Below are 14,156 nucleotides of genomic sequence, written 5' to 3'. Positions count from 1 at the left end.
CTCAAAATGCAGTACTTTCGCTGAAGTAAATGAACAAACAAAAACAACTGACAACCTAAAACCTCAAAAGAAAACCAGTGTTTAATCCCCTCTATCAATACGAGTAACTCTCTCACATTTTTCAGCAATTTCTTAACTCTTGACGTTCTCAACTTTTTAATTCACAAGAACGGCTCTATTTTGTGTTTTGATTTACAAACATCCTTTTATTCATTGGATTGACACAACTCATTTTGGTCTAGGTAGTTAGCAGGCCGACTCGTATCGACCATGAAGCTGTAACCTTCCATATCTCACTTTAACAACTTTTTCACTGACAGTTTTGGGACTATAAACGGTGGTACTCATGTACAATTTTAAGATTCTCTACCTCTTTACTTGGATTTTGAACCCCCTTCTTGTCCAGTGAAAACCATGTATCTCTCATGATTTAAAAGGTTTGTGATAAACTGAAGAATGAAGTGTACCTTTTATTTTATGCAGTGATATTAATCCAAAAATATCACATATAAGCTAAACATTTGACTGCACAGTGAGTATTTTTACTTACGACACTTTAAGTGCTTTTACTTATGTAATACTTACATAGTTTTACTTAAGTAAGATTTTTGAATGCAGGACTTTTTCAGTATTTTCTCATAATGGTGTTAGTACTTTTACTTAAGTAAAGGATCTCAACACTTCTTCCACTACAAAGACTAATCATCTCTAAACTATAAGCAGGTATCGCTGCCTTATGAGACCAAACAAAACTTGACATTTTAATCTGCATGAGCTACATGTGTCATCCATCTCAAGAATCTCCTCTGTTCTTGAGTATGAGAGGAAAGTCAGGTCACATAACCACACACAGATTTAATTTTTTATGTCATGGGTAAAAAAATCAGATGCCAAAGAGGGTTTTGAATCAAACAGCAAAGCATGACATGTTCATCAACGCACCACACAGACATTTACAAGTGGGCCTAGACTATTGAATAAAAGGTGGGTTAAAGGTTGTAAAATAACAGTCACTATTGATCTGTGGACATCGGCTCTATCTTTAATCCAGAAAGGTCCGTTGTTGAGTGATTATGGGACATCGGAGTATCTTCTTATTTCACTGCTTTGATTGTGAAGATGACCTTTCCCTCGTAGGGGTCGTGGAAGTTTTCATAGCTGATCATTTTGGACACCACTCTGCACTGGATCTTGGCTTTCTTCTCGTTGACCAGGTTGAACCGAACAGCCACCAGTGGGTTGACGTAAGTCGGCTGAAGAACAGAAGGAAGGAGGCAAAGCAGAGGTTGTTGAGATTTGATTTTTGTGTTTGAGAAGAATAACTTGACTTTTTGGGAAATACACTTTTTCCCTTCCTTGCAGAGAGTAATATGAGAAGATTGGTACCACAAGCTGCTGCTAATCTTGTTAGCTTCACATTAAGACTACAAACAGGAGGAAGTAACTGCTTTTCCTTCTATCAGCATCTTTAAAGCTCACAAATTAACATATCTTGTGTGTTTAATCTGTGTAACTGAAAAGTAAAAAGGACAATTTTGTTTTTAAAGAGAGTTGGGTCAGGACGTATTGTCACGATGTGGTTGTTCACAATATACCACAGGATGACACTGCAAAGTGTAATTTTGACCTTGACCTCTGGACAGAGCCAAGCTAGATGTCTTTCCATGATTCCAGTACAAGTTCACCTCCTACTGATTTCAAATACATATTTACCATACAGATTTGAGACATTTTCATACAACTCAACATATTTTCTAATATGTCAGACTTTTTAAAAAAAAATCCCAAACTCAATATGAAAAACACGAACATGTTGGTGCTTGGTATGACTCAAAGCTGAAACTCATTTTTAAGGACATAAAATGATTTTGATTCTCGCTCACCTGTGCCCGAATTCCGTAGTAAGGGAAGTAAGATAAATCCATAGTTCCATTTTCAGGGAAATACTCAATGTTGCCCACATTGTCTTGTCCGTCCTAAACACACACAGACACAGCAGTTCTTTTTATTAAAGGGGGGAACCAAATTTACTCAGGAACAGTTTACTCACCACAAGTAGAACAGCCTGAGAAAATAGTTGTATAATTATCTCCACCAAGGAGGTTATGTTTTATTTTATTTGTCAGCAAGATTTCAGAAAATAATTAAACGTGGCAGAAAGGTTTAGCAGAGGCCAAGAAGAACATTTCGGAGCAGAGTCGAAACACAAGGTGGTTACACACGTTATTTGCCACTTATGGATACGGTCTTGGCCGAGGTCTGTGCTCTCCGAGTAATCATCTAGTTTCTCATGTGACCCTGAAGGAGATTTGAAGTCTGGGAAATGAAAGCTCAGCACAGAGACTGCAATTAGAAGAGGTCTTTGTTTCAAACTGGGGTCATTGAGTTTAAAATATATGGTTGTCAACCAAGCATGAAGGCTCTAATGAAAAGAGTTGCATTATGGGAAATGTAGGATCCATTATTTTTGGTCCATACTGAGATGGAAAGTCATTATATCTCAGCCTCTGATGCATCAATTATGATCTTTCCTTTGTCTCCAACTCCATAGAAGTGCAGGACTAAATCACGCCTGAAAATAACATATAAAACTTCAGACACATTCTCTTTTCAATTAAAGTCGGTATATACAGTTGTTGCTCACCAGTACAGTGCAGTTTACGTAAGGGGCTGACTTAGTGTGATTAGTGGGCAAAAAGTTGATGATCTGCAGAGAGAAAACAGAACAAATGCCTTTCGTCATCACTCTTTAACCTGATATTTTTATGTATCGCATGACCCAGGTTTTCCAAAAGTGCTCAAAAGGTTATTAATGGATTAAACGTACCCTGTTCATCTTAATGATGACACAAGGCATGCTGCAGTTGTAGCCAAAGGTTGGGTCCTCAAATCCTGAACATGCTCCCAGCATGCTTTGCTTGAAGGCGCATGCCCACTTGGTGTGGTTAGGGGCGGAGAAGGATTTCTGGAAAAAGTAGCTTCCCTTTGTGCAGTTATATGTGTTACATTCAAGCTGCGTGGAGTCATTGTAAGCTGGCAGAGAAAGACAGAAATAAAAAGGTTGGTGTCTTGTTGTGTGTTAAACATTGAGGAGTCTGTCCATCAGGGTTGAGTGAGTGAATACTTACGCTTTAGGAACTTATCCATGATTTTGGCCATCTTACTCCAGCTGGCTTTGTCTGACGTGTTGTAGTTGATTTCAACAATTTCTTCCCCGTATGTGTTCGGCCACACCATGACCCCTGAAGAGAGAAGCAAAAAAACAGCTGGTTAACTGAGGTTGAATTCCAGTTGTCACTGTCTTAACTTTAATGTTGTTGTTGTTGTCACCCGGAGATTTTAATCGGTCTTGGTAGTCCGGAGCGTATGGATCCAAAGTGTACATGAGCGTCCAGATGGCCAGAGAAAAGAGGCCCGTCATCACCGCATAGAAGGCCACATAATACAGACTGATGTACACTGTGAACGAGAGGTATTTTTTTTATTAACACACACACAGTCAGGGTTACATGTGTATGGGCAATCAGTCTGATGCTCGTTTTAAAGCTCGCTGTGTATACAGTAAAATAGAGAAGGAGAAAAAAAATCTATGTCCACCTTCGCAGAGGTCAAAGTAATATAACCTCAATTTACTCTGATTGTAAGATCAAACAGAGAGGGGAGAGGCTCTGACAAGAGCAGGCTTATCTCTCTGTCTACAAGCTGCAAACATACACACTCGCTGTGGTGATACTTAAGGACAGAATGTCAAACCGAATGGTTTGTTCAAGTTCATAACACACCCCCACACACACACACACACACACACACACACACGTCTCACTTATTACTTCATCTTGAAGGTCCTTCTGAAGTGTTGTTCGGCAAACGCAAGTAGCCAATAGTAAAGTGTTTCTCGGTCATTGCTATTTAAATAGATGTTGCCTAAATGATTGGTAGCATTGGTCAGCAGTTCAAAAGGATGCAATAAGGCAACGAGATAAGTGGACCCTTACCAGCAGTGAAGGAATGGCATTTAGCAGTGAGAAGTCTTATGAAGGATACTTACAGACTCGTGTTGCTGCACTGTATTACATTATTTAATGTTGCACAAGAGAGGTTAATGAAGTTATAATTACCCCATTTCTCTGGTGTTCTCCCCATTAACGTCCCCTCATCAGAGTTCCAGACGAAATGGCCAAAGTCTTCACATTTTTGCCCACAAGTCCTTTTCTCCTTCAAGGCGGCCATGATGAGCAGATCTCCTTTTGCCTTCACTCAACTTTACCTTTTACTTCTCTTCCTCTCTCCCTCACTGAGCGTCAGATTGACTGTGAGATTTGTTTTTCCTCTCTCCTTCCAGTTCCTCCCAAAGGCCCTTTGAGGCACTTTCAGGTGTGTGCTTGTGTCTTCTTTTGGCCCCCGTCTCGCTCTCTTTTTTTCCAGTAATTTAAGCTCAAACTTTCTGGACGTCGTGCCAGAGTGTGATGAATGTGTTATCTTGTATTCACTATTTATAAGGCCAAGATAAGGTGGGCATGGGAGGGTGAGGAGGGACAAAGTAGAACCAGTTAAACTTCCTTCTCCAGCAACAACGTCCTTCCTTCCTCAGAGGGACCTGAGGATCACCTTGAACCGCATGGTTACTAATGACACCAGCCAAGGTGAACAACTGCATATGATTTGCTCAGAATTAAAACGAACTGAAACATAAAACCAAAGTCTGCATCTCATTAATTCAGTTCCGACCAAAGGGCCTCTCTGGGGCTGAAACATTGGATCTTTCTTTAAGTTATAAAGGAGGACATTTTAAGGGGACTGGATCCCAGAACAATATTTAGACTAATGAAAAGTTCCCAAAGCCAAATGTGACAACTTAAAATTGCTTGTATATTAAATACAAAGCGATTAAATTCGGAAAAGCAGAAAATCCTTAAATTAATATTAGCATTGGTATTGCCACCATGTTAGCATGCTGACGTCAGCTTTCAGGTTAAAGCACCACTGTACTAAATTGCAACTCTACAAAGGTGCTAGCAAGGCTGTAGATTAGCTGCTTGTGACACAATTTAAATTATTAGCGGTATATATATATATATATATATATATATATATATATATATATATATATATATCAAAATAAAAGCTAAATGCTATTGCAGGTTTTTAGACTGGTTCGAATAGAATAAGTAAGAACCCAAAAAAGTACAAAACCCAAACTGTGCAGATGGTTTGTGTTAGCGGAGGCTGCTTTTATTTCTCTTTGTGACACTGTCTCATTCTCTCTCAGCTTCATTGCATTCCTGTCATTATTAGACCACTACATGCATAACCACATTCACCCCTCCGCCTCCTTTCTGTCTCTTCTTGCCATCATGTTTCCTGAGTCTTTGTTTTCTCTCCCTGTTCCCTGCTCTTCCTCTACAGCGTGCACATGGGTTTGTGCAGGATAAAGCATTACAGTGTGACAGAGTGGATAAATCCCTTTGGGGCAAGTGGGTGAGTCAGGTAGATCTGCATGTGTGTGAAAGGGCCTCTCAGGTTTAATGACTGAGGGAAACACTAAGCTCTCTGTGGCTGTCTGCAGCAAAAGCAAAATCCTGAAGCGTTCACATCACATGTTGTTCTTATCTGGGAATTAATCATATATCATCTGCGTCTCTGTTTTTCTCTCCTCTTCTTTGTGCCTTCTGGTCACCTCCACTCCTGCATCTTTTCTCTGGAGCTTTTTGTTGCAGCTCACACATCTCCGTCCCCCCTCCTCACTTTTCAACTCTGTCGCCATGGATATCGGTGGCCTGACGACAGTGGTGGCCAACTCTGCCTACATCTCAGCACGCGGGAGCTTTGATGGTACTGCCAACCCTGCATCCAACCGAGACAGGAAGTACCACTCCCGCCTGAAGCTGCCTCACATAACAGTGTGTGAAGGCCTGCGGGAGACTTTAGATCTGGGCTTCCAGACAGTCTGTGTGGAGCAGCCCATCGGCAGACGTCTCTTCCAGGAGTTCCTGGATTCCAACAAAGACTATAAAGGCCCCTGCCGCCTGTGGAAGGATATTGAGGAATACAACACGGCTGAGGATGAGGATCGAGCCAAGACAGCCAGTAAGATCTTGTCCCGGTACATGGAGCCTGGCGCCAAGTATTTCTGCCCCTTCCTGCCAGAAAACGGCATCACAAAGGTCAAAGAGGAACACCAAGAGGCCGGGGCTGATCTTTTCAGTGAAACCATGGATAATGTGATGGACTTTCTCAAGGAAGTGCCTTACACGTTCTTCCTGGAAAGTATGTATCTGAAAAGGTTTCTGCAGTGGAAATGGTTGGAAATGCAACCCATAGGTGAGGATTGGTTTTTGGATTTTCGTGTTTTGGGTAAAGGGGGTTTTGGGGAAGTGTCTGCCTGTCAGATGAAGGCCACAGGGAAACTGTACGCCTGCAAAAAGCTCAACAAGAAGAGGCTGAAGAAGAGAAAAGGCAACGAGGTAAGAAGACAAGTTTTTTTCTCATATAGAGAGGGAATTCTGCAGATCTAGCTGCACACAAGAAGGTATCGCTAAACATTTCAGTTTGTGCAGAAACATACATTGAGGTCTAGTTTGTTTCCTCTTCTCAGTATGTGTGTAATCCCCCCAATCTAAACAACAATCAGTTACTAGATTAAGGCTTGAAGAAGACATCGGACACCATTGGCTTGTAGGATTAGTGTCCTGAACATAAGAACATGTTGATCCACTTATAAAGTGCCACTCCGGCTGTATTTATAAATGGAGCAGCTCTGGAGTGGATTTCCTAATCATCTGCTCAATCAACATCAGAATAATCTAAATATATCCTCAGCTCAACATTACATTACATTTAGCTGACGCTTTTATCCAAAGTGACTTACAATAACTTAATTCAACCATGAGAGTACAATATTCATAAGTTTCCTATCGCTTGACAGAATAAACAAAAAATATAACTCTACAATATTGTTTGTGTTGATACCAGAGTAAACAACGTCCATTACTATACAATAGGGTTAGCCGCATATAGGCCGCTTTATATAGGGTAACAAGCTTCTGATGAAATTGAACTGAAACGGTGCTTTAAAAAGAAAATCATGTATCTTTATGAATGTGTTCTTAACTGGATGTTGCGGAGCCAACTCTCACGTGTCAGATGTCAAACTATAGCTTAACCTTGTTTCTTTGATAACCTGACACATTACATCAGACTAAGACAAGTGACGTGCAGACAGGACTGTTTGTGTGTCGTTATTATGTCCTGAAGATGGCAGCGACCGAGAGCGCTGTACTGTACACATGTTCTCTTTTCTGCTGTCCTTTCCTGTCCTGAAGGGGGCTATGGTGGAAAAGCGGATCCTGGCTCGAGTTCACAGCAGGTTCATCGTCTCTTTGGCGTACGCCTTCCAGTCCAAAACAGAGTTGTGTCTGGTCATGACCATCATGAACGGAGGAGACCTGAGGTTAGATCTCACTCACTGCCATACTGACCACAGCATCGGCATGTTTCAGCCGCTCCCTTTTATGCTTCATCCTCTCAGGATCGAATTGAGACATTTTGCAACACAATATTAACAATTTATATTTTAAATCCATTATAAATAATACCATTTAAATGTTTTCGTTTAATGGAGTGAAATAACACTAAAGCCAATTCAATTTAAATAATACAATTTAAATGTATGGTGGTGTAGTGGCTGGCACTGATGCCTCACAGAAAGAGGGTCTGGGGTTTGGATCCTGGTCTGGCAGGTCCTTCTGTGTGGAGTTTGCATGTTCTCCCCGTGTCAGTGTGAGTTCTCTGGCTTCCTCCCACAGTCCAAAGACATGCTGCTTAGATTATCTGGACTCTAAATTGCCCGTAGGTGTAAATGTGAGCGTAAATAGTTGTCTGTCTCTATGTCTGCGATGGACTGGTGACTTGTCCAGAGTGTACTCCGCCTTCGCCCTTTGACTGCTGGGATCGGCTACAGCGCACCGCGACCCTAAAGAGGATAAGCGGTTTGGATATTTAAAAAATGGGATAAATGGTTTGCTACATGGTGCTAGTTATCTGATGATTCTCTTATTTTTTACAGATTGATTTAAATGTCAGTGTGAATGAAATTAAAGCAATTTGGCGCACGGTAGGGTTATATAAGGGTTATAGACACCCTGCATCCTCTCTATTGTGCCACCAGGTATCACATTTATAACGTGGATGAGGAAAACCCGGGATTGGACGAGCCGCGGGCCTGCTACTACGCTGCCCAGATCATTCAGGGCCTGGAGCATCTCCACCAGAAGAGAATCATCTATAGAGACCTCAAGCCAGAGAACGTGCTGCTGGATAATCAAGGTCACACACTTGTGTACTTAAAAAAGATTAAGTCTCTTGTGTTTGGTCCTGAAATGCAACCATTTAGTTTGAAGATTTTGTAGTATTTCAGATGTGCTTTTGGTGATTCATGTTTTAGGTGTCCTCTGCATCTTGATTACGTCCCACAAGAAATTCAGTGAATAATCGGATTCCCCGTCGAAATGTTCCAAACACCTAAACAGAAAAACTAGTTTATATTAACTGTGACGACGTCCTTGACTTTAATAAGCACGTCTGATTATTGTCCTCCTGAGGTCAAAACACACACACACACACACACACACACACACACACACACACACACACAATGTAAACACACTGAGCCAATCACACTTCACACCTTCAGTAAAGTTACACGCAGAGTCTCACATCCAACACAAGGACGTCTTTCAGTTATCACGCTACGACAGGTCGACGTGTCAAAAACGTGTTGCTGCAGGTCAACACTGGTATCAGTGACGCGCACAGCTCTTGACATTACCCGGCTGTGCGTTTGCTCTCACAGGTAACGTGCGTATCTCTGACCTTGGGCTGGCTGTGGAGCTGGCTGATGATCAGTTTAAAACCAAGGGCTATGCTGGAACTCCAGGTACAGTTGAAACAATACAAGCTGTCGTTTGGCTGGATAGAGTCGCCCTTCCAACAAGATCTATGAACCACACCTGCAAAACCCACAGCTCTCCAGTTTTTATCGCTCTCACTCTGTAATTAGACATGTCGCTTCACTGTACAGCTACCGTCACCCAACCAGTGATAGCTAAATGACTCATGAAACTATATAATATAAGCTTTATAATAGAGCACAATGAATACATATTTCTACATAAATGTAATCAGTATGAATAGATAGTATGCAGCTGTGCTAGAGCTTGTATAGTTAATATCTAATATTTTATAAAAAAGAAGAACACCATATTGTTGATATTTTAGTTTGATTTATTTGGTATATTGATGGGATTGATTAATATTAATATGATACATAATAGGTTGAAGTGTATCACATTTTACAGTATTATATTACATTTAAATATATTTAAAGCCAAAGATATGTTATCTTAAGTAGTAAACATGTTACAGTTTATTATTAGAATGTTTTAAGTTGAACTTCAGATTCATTTATTTTCCATAATAAAGGTTTTAAAATTGAGGGAAATACAATTAACAAAAAAAGAAAAGTTAAATGAATGAATATAATGCAAAACAACTTTTGTTGGTAACTTAAAAAACTCAAAAGTTCTTAATTTGGGTGGTGAATTAAGACAATATTTGGCCACGCCCAGATTGGTTGGTGCAACACCAAACATACAAGAACTATAATATATTAGATAGTTTAATGTATAGTAATGTATTCTGAGTTCATAATTATAATAATCTGTCACCAGTAACTGCACACGGGAATAAATAAGAGTAAGAATTAGTATGTTCCCCTCTGAAAAGCAGTGCAGTAAAAGTAGCACATAAGTAGTGTATAGACAGAAATACTCAAGTAATTCATGCAGATGTTCTTGTTTGAGGATTTCTATTTAGGACTTGTACAAAAGTACTGAAACTGAAAGGTCAAGATCACTTTTCTATCGTCGTCAGGTTTTATGGCTCCTGAGCTGCTGAAAGGAGAAGAGTACGACTACTCTGTAGACTACTTCACTTTGGGGGTCACACTGTATGAGTTCATGGCTGCTAAGGGACCGTTCAGGACCCGAGGAGAGAAGGTAAATATACATCTGTGTATATTGTATATTTATATCTCTTTTTCTTTACTGTCTAGCTGTTATGTCTTTCTGTCAAGTGATGTTTAAAGTAACAGTAACATTTTAAAAAACATGTTAGAGCTCGACTTCGCCCACTTGTGTCCTGATGCTGACACTGCTGTGAAGCATGAACACGTACTCGTACGTCTTATTTAAATAAAAGTAGCATGGCCACTCTGTAGAAGTACTTTATTACAATCAGAATATTTTACTTTAGTAAATGTACTTTGACAATACAGAGTTCCTAGATTTGTTTATCGTGACGAAGCCTTAAATAAAACCCCATAATACAGGAATATTTTTGAAGAAACACATCTCACAATGAAAAAATGCCTTTTCAAGAATACGTGCCTCATCAATAATAAGGGAATTTGTATGAATTGTGTTTCAATGAAAATAAACAAACACACTAAATATTAGTAACCAAGCACACACTCTTCGCACCAAGATCTCCCCTGATGCAGGAAAACTTGTGGAAAGGTGTTCACTGCACTTAGGTTTCACAATGCTCAAAATCACCCTCAATCAGAAAAAGGAAGTCTCAAAAAGACCTCAAGACTGGAGTTTCTGGCTGAATGTGATAAATGTAGGCGTCCACTAAATGGAGGAAGGATCAGAATGGTCTGAGAGGGTCGTTCCCCACCTCTCTTCAGCCCTGAACAACGTCACACCCTGATTGGCCGAGAGAGGAAACACCAAGCTGTTCTCAATTCTTAATTAGACGCCTGTCTTCAAACCAGGTGATCTGAATAAGCCTTTAATTAACTCAAATAAATTCTAACAGTACATGTTACAGTACAAAATCATTACTAATGTACTTAAGTAAAAGTACTTGTGGGTACTTCTAACTAAATATGTTGTATACTGTTTAATTTATAGCACTGCATTCTACTTTATAATGAAGATTAGATTTTGTTTATAAAATCTAGTAACTGTGTGTACAAAAGGAACAACAATAAACGCCTTTGAAAACATTAAGTTAGCGTATATTCAAGTTCTAAAATGTATGCATTTATATGCATCAATGTACATATTTACTATATGTATAAATTTACAGTGGTATTGTACAGCAATCCAGTATTCAGATGACTGTGTGTGTACACCTGAATATCTTGAATCAAGCCCCAAAAAGTGCAAAATAAGAGTTGTGCAGGTAAATGCATCGATTGGTTATTCCTTTATTAAGAATGTCTGGTGCGTTTTCCAGATGTTAAAGGAGATCCGTGTTTTATTATTATTCACATTATTATTCTCCTTTGTGCTGCTTCGAGGTGGAGGCAAAGGTGGTGAAGAAGCGGATTTTGAATGATCCAGTATCGTATCCAGAGACGTTCAGTGAGAACGCGCGGTCCATCTGTGAGGGTCTGCTGTTCAAAGAGGTCGACAAGAGGCTCGGCTTTAAGAACGGGTCATGTGACGACATCCGGGCGCTCGCCTTCTTCAGCGAGATCAACTGGAGAAAACTCAATGCAGGTCTGGTTCATAGCATTATCCCCTTTTTTTTGCTGCCAGTTTTGTCTGTTTGCATTAAATTGCTCATGTCTGTTTCTGCAGCTTTTACAGTTGTATTTCCTTTTTGCTCATTCATTTTGTTTTTGAAAGTGTTTCAACATTACATACTGCTGAAGTATGTACATATATTTAATATTCAGTAATTACATCTTGAAACATGTTGTGGTTCTGTTGAGATTCACTTGTCGAAACAGTGTGTTGTCACCACTATACAAGTTTCAAAACTCTTAAAAACTTACTGGAAGGGTCTCCAACATGCACATCAAAATAGAGTTTCTATTGTTATTTCATAGAAGAGAAATGTATACTTTTGTATGCTCTTTTTGTGCAGTTTATAATATTTTCTTTGTTGTCAAAAGTCCCAAAACCATATTTTTTGAATTACTTACTTTGAGCAATGAAGGCACGTGAACCCAACCGATGAACAGTTTGGGCTTTTTCACAAGATATGTTTGTAGTTTTTGTATGTTTTTTCTCTACTAGCAGAAAAAAAAGGCAAGAGCACATATTTATGTGCACCAATCAGGCTTAGAAACATTTAGTTGCGGGGCAGTTGTGATGTTGCCAGTATACTATCCAACGGATGAAAAGACACCCACACAGATAAAAGATAACTAAAGCTGATTTTTTTATTTTTAATTGAGTAATAAATAGTTAATGTCATAGTGAACAACATAAGATGTGGGGGCTTTATATATGACTCCTATTTCTTTCATTCTGTTTTGTGCCTGTTTTTTGCTACATTTTGTTTGAAATTAAAAATGTTTCCATGCATGGGGTACAGTTTCTTTTGAAGGCACCCAATTTATTCATCAAATTCCTATTGGACTCAACAGAAACCCATATTTGCACGTTCTCCTCCAGTCTGTAAAACACACCGATGAAGGCCCTGTGCTGAGACCTTTCTGTGGAGTCCAAAGTGTTAACATGTGTATTTGACTAACTCTCCTCAGGGATCCTTACGCCCCCCTTTGTGCCAGACTCAAAGACAGTTTATGCCAAGGACATCGACGCCGTTGGGGCCTTCTCCACGATTAAAGGCGTGCAGCTTGAAGACAAGGACAATGACTTCTTCAATGAGTTTGCCTCTGGGAACATCTCCATACCCTGGCAGGAGGAGATGATCGAGACGGGTCTCTACGGCGAGCTCACACTCTGGGGAGCGGGCGGCGCTATGCCCAACGACCTGCGACGTGAGTCGATCCTGGAGAAGCCAAAATCCTCCTCCACCTGCACGCTGTCGTAAGACGACGATGACCCGAGAGCACCGCGACGAGAAACAACCAGCTGAAACATTACACATGAACTGTTTGTCTTAAACTATTATTGTAGGAGACTTCTGTATATTGTTGTGATGAGGCTGAGTTTGGAGGTGAATGTATGCTTTTAACTACAGTCGAACAATAAATAGTGAGACACTTCCAGATGTTTACTGCCCTTTTTTACCAGTTTTTGTTCATTTCATTTGTGTTTATTAGCACTTTACTGTAAATATGTTTATGTGGACTGTGACTGTTCTTTTTTTGCACACATTTTTGTCTGTTTCTAACACTGTTCCAGAAATAAATGGTCAGTCATGACTATGTCAGTGTGAATGAACTGTAAGGGAAAAAAAGAGCATTTATTTTGCCTTTACTGCCATTGTTCCACTATTTGCTTGTCCAATCTCTTACAATAATTTTACAGCTTCAGACCTGTAAATAACTTTGTATCCATTGCTGCAGGGATGTTATATTGAATATCAATAAATATTTTGATATTAAAATCAACATTTGTGTGGGACTGACAAACAGATGAGTTTGGGGAGAAAGTTCAAGAGGGAGGGGAAATAGTATGTTTCATTGAACAAAAAATTACTGTATATTACTGTTTATGTGCCAGCATTTAAAAGGAAGCTTTGACTTATACATTTAAAAATTTGACTCATTATTTATTAATTAAGCTGCAGATTACTTTTCTTAGTTAATGGATTAACTGTTGATTTCCCGCAATTTAAAAATAATCCAAGGTGAGAATCAGATTGCTTGTTTTATTTTGTCAAACCAATTTCCCAAAACCAAAAGATATTATTTTTATCTTCACAAAAGACAAAGAAAAAACATGAATATGATTACATAAGAGGCTGGAACTGGGGAACGGTTTACATTTCTAACAATGATGTAAATAGTTAATCAATTAGCAAAATAGTTGCGTATACATATTCTCTAGATCACCTAATTAATTACTTTAACCTTTACTTCATTGCTGATCTGAATTATCACCACAGATTAGATATTATAGACATCATAGTTATACCAAAACAATATAAGCTATGTTGCATGTAGTGTTCAATAATAGCAAACATCTAGATGTTATATTGATATTTTGTTTTATATTTAAAAACACCAAAATATAGTATAAATGGCCACTAAACTTGTTTTTCAAATATTGTCCTATGGAGGGCGCTGTAAACTCACATCATCTGCAGCATCATGACCAGTCAGATGTTACAGCCTGTAGTATTAAAACACACCAAGAGACTCACTTCATTATATTAAGAAAATATATTTT

General features: G+C 39.2%; 2 protein-coding genes across 2 annotated transcripts; one reads left to right on the top strand and one right to left on the bottom strand.

Moving 5' to 3' along the window:
- Positions 1–1,094: 1,094 nt before the first annotated feature.
- On the bottom strand, positions 1,095–4,230 carry LOC137785057 (potassium-transporting ATPase subunit beta-like). The gene is made up of 7 exons (XM_068576087.1): positions 4,119–4,230; positions 3,331–3,459; positions 3,129–3,242; positions 2,828–3,033; positions 2,645–2,707; positions 1,884–1,976; positions 1,095–1,253 (listed from the first exon to the last, which is right to left on the bottom strand). The coding sequence occupies exons 1-7, from the start codon at positions 4,228–4,230 to the stop codon at positions 1,095–1,097; spliced, it is 876 nt and encodes a 291-aa protein (XP_068432188.1).
- Positions 4,231–5,759: 1,529 nt separating this feature from the next.
- Positions 5,760–13,113, top strand: grk1a (G protein-coupled receptor kinase 1 a). Its single transcript, XM_068572537.1, has 7 exons — positions 5,760–6,464; positions 7,323–7,450; positions 8,168–8,325; positions 8,852–8,935; positions 9,931–10,055; positions 11,366–11,567; positions 12,560–13,113. Exons 1-7 carry the CDS (start codon positions 5,763–5,765, stop codon positions 12,850–12,852), a joined length of 1,692 nt encoding a protein of 563 aa, XP_068428638.1. The 5' UTR covers positions 5,760–5,762; the 3' UTR covers positions 12,853–13,113.
- Positions 13,114–14,156: the final 1,043 nt, after the last annotated feature.

This window comes from Clinocottus analis, unplaced genomic scaffold (genome assembly GCF_023055335.1).
Source record: "Clinocottus analis isolate CAN_PGR_092001 unplaced genomic scaffold, fCliAna1.0.p SCAF_1, whole genome shotgun sequence".
Taxonomy (NCBI): domain Eukaryota; kingdom Metazoa; phylum Chordata; class Actinopteri; order Perciformes; family Cottidae; genus Clinocottus; species Clinocottus analis.
The sequence above is the reverse complement of the archived record's forward strand: the minus strand, read 5'-3'. Positions and strand labels throughout refer to the sequence as shown.

What these genes read in the sequence shown, in the direction of transcription:
- LOC137785057 (XM_068576087.1), bottom strand. Translation starts at nt 4,230, where the DNA reads ATGGCCGCCTTGAAGGAGAAAAGGACTTGTGGGCAAAAATGTGAAGAC. An exon ending in AGACCGATTAAAATCTCCGG is followed by an intron (nt 3,243 to 3,330) that starts GTGACAACAACA and finishes TTCTCTCTTCAG; the next exon opens with GGGTCATGGTGTGGCCGAAC. An exon ending in ACGTAAACTGCACTGTACTG is followed by an intron (nt 1,977 to 2,644) that starts GTGAGCAACAAC and finishes GTGTGTGTTTAG; the next exon opens with GACGGACAAGACAATGTGGG.
- grk1a (XM_068572537.1), top strand. Translation starts at nt 5,763, where the DNA reads ATGGATATCGGTGGCCTGACGACAGTGGTGGCCAACTCTGCCTACATC. An exon ending in GGGCTATGCTGGAACTCCAG is followed by an intron (nt 8,936 to 9,930) that starts GTACAGTTGAAA and finishes TATCGTCGTCAG; the next exon opens with GTTTTATGGCTCCTGAGCTG. An exon ending in CTGGAGAAAACTCAATGCAG is followed by an intron (nt 11,568 to 12,559) that starts GTCTGGTTCATA and finishes AACTCTCCTCAG; the next exon opens with GGATCCTTACGCCCCCCTTT.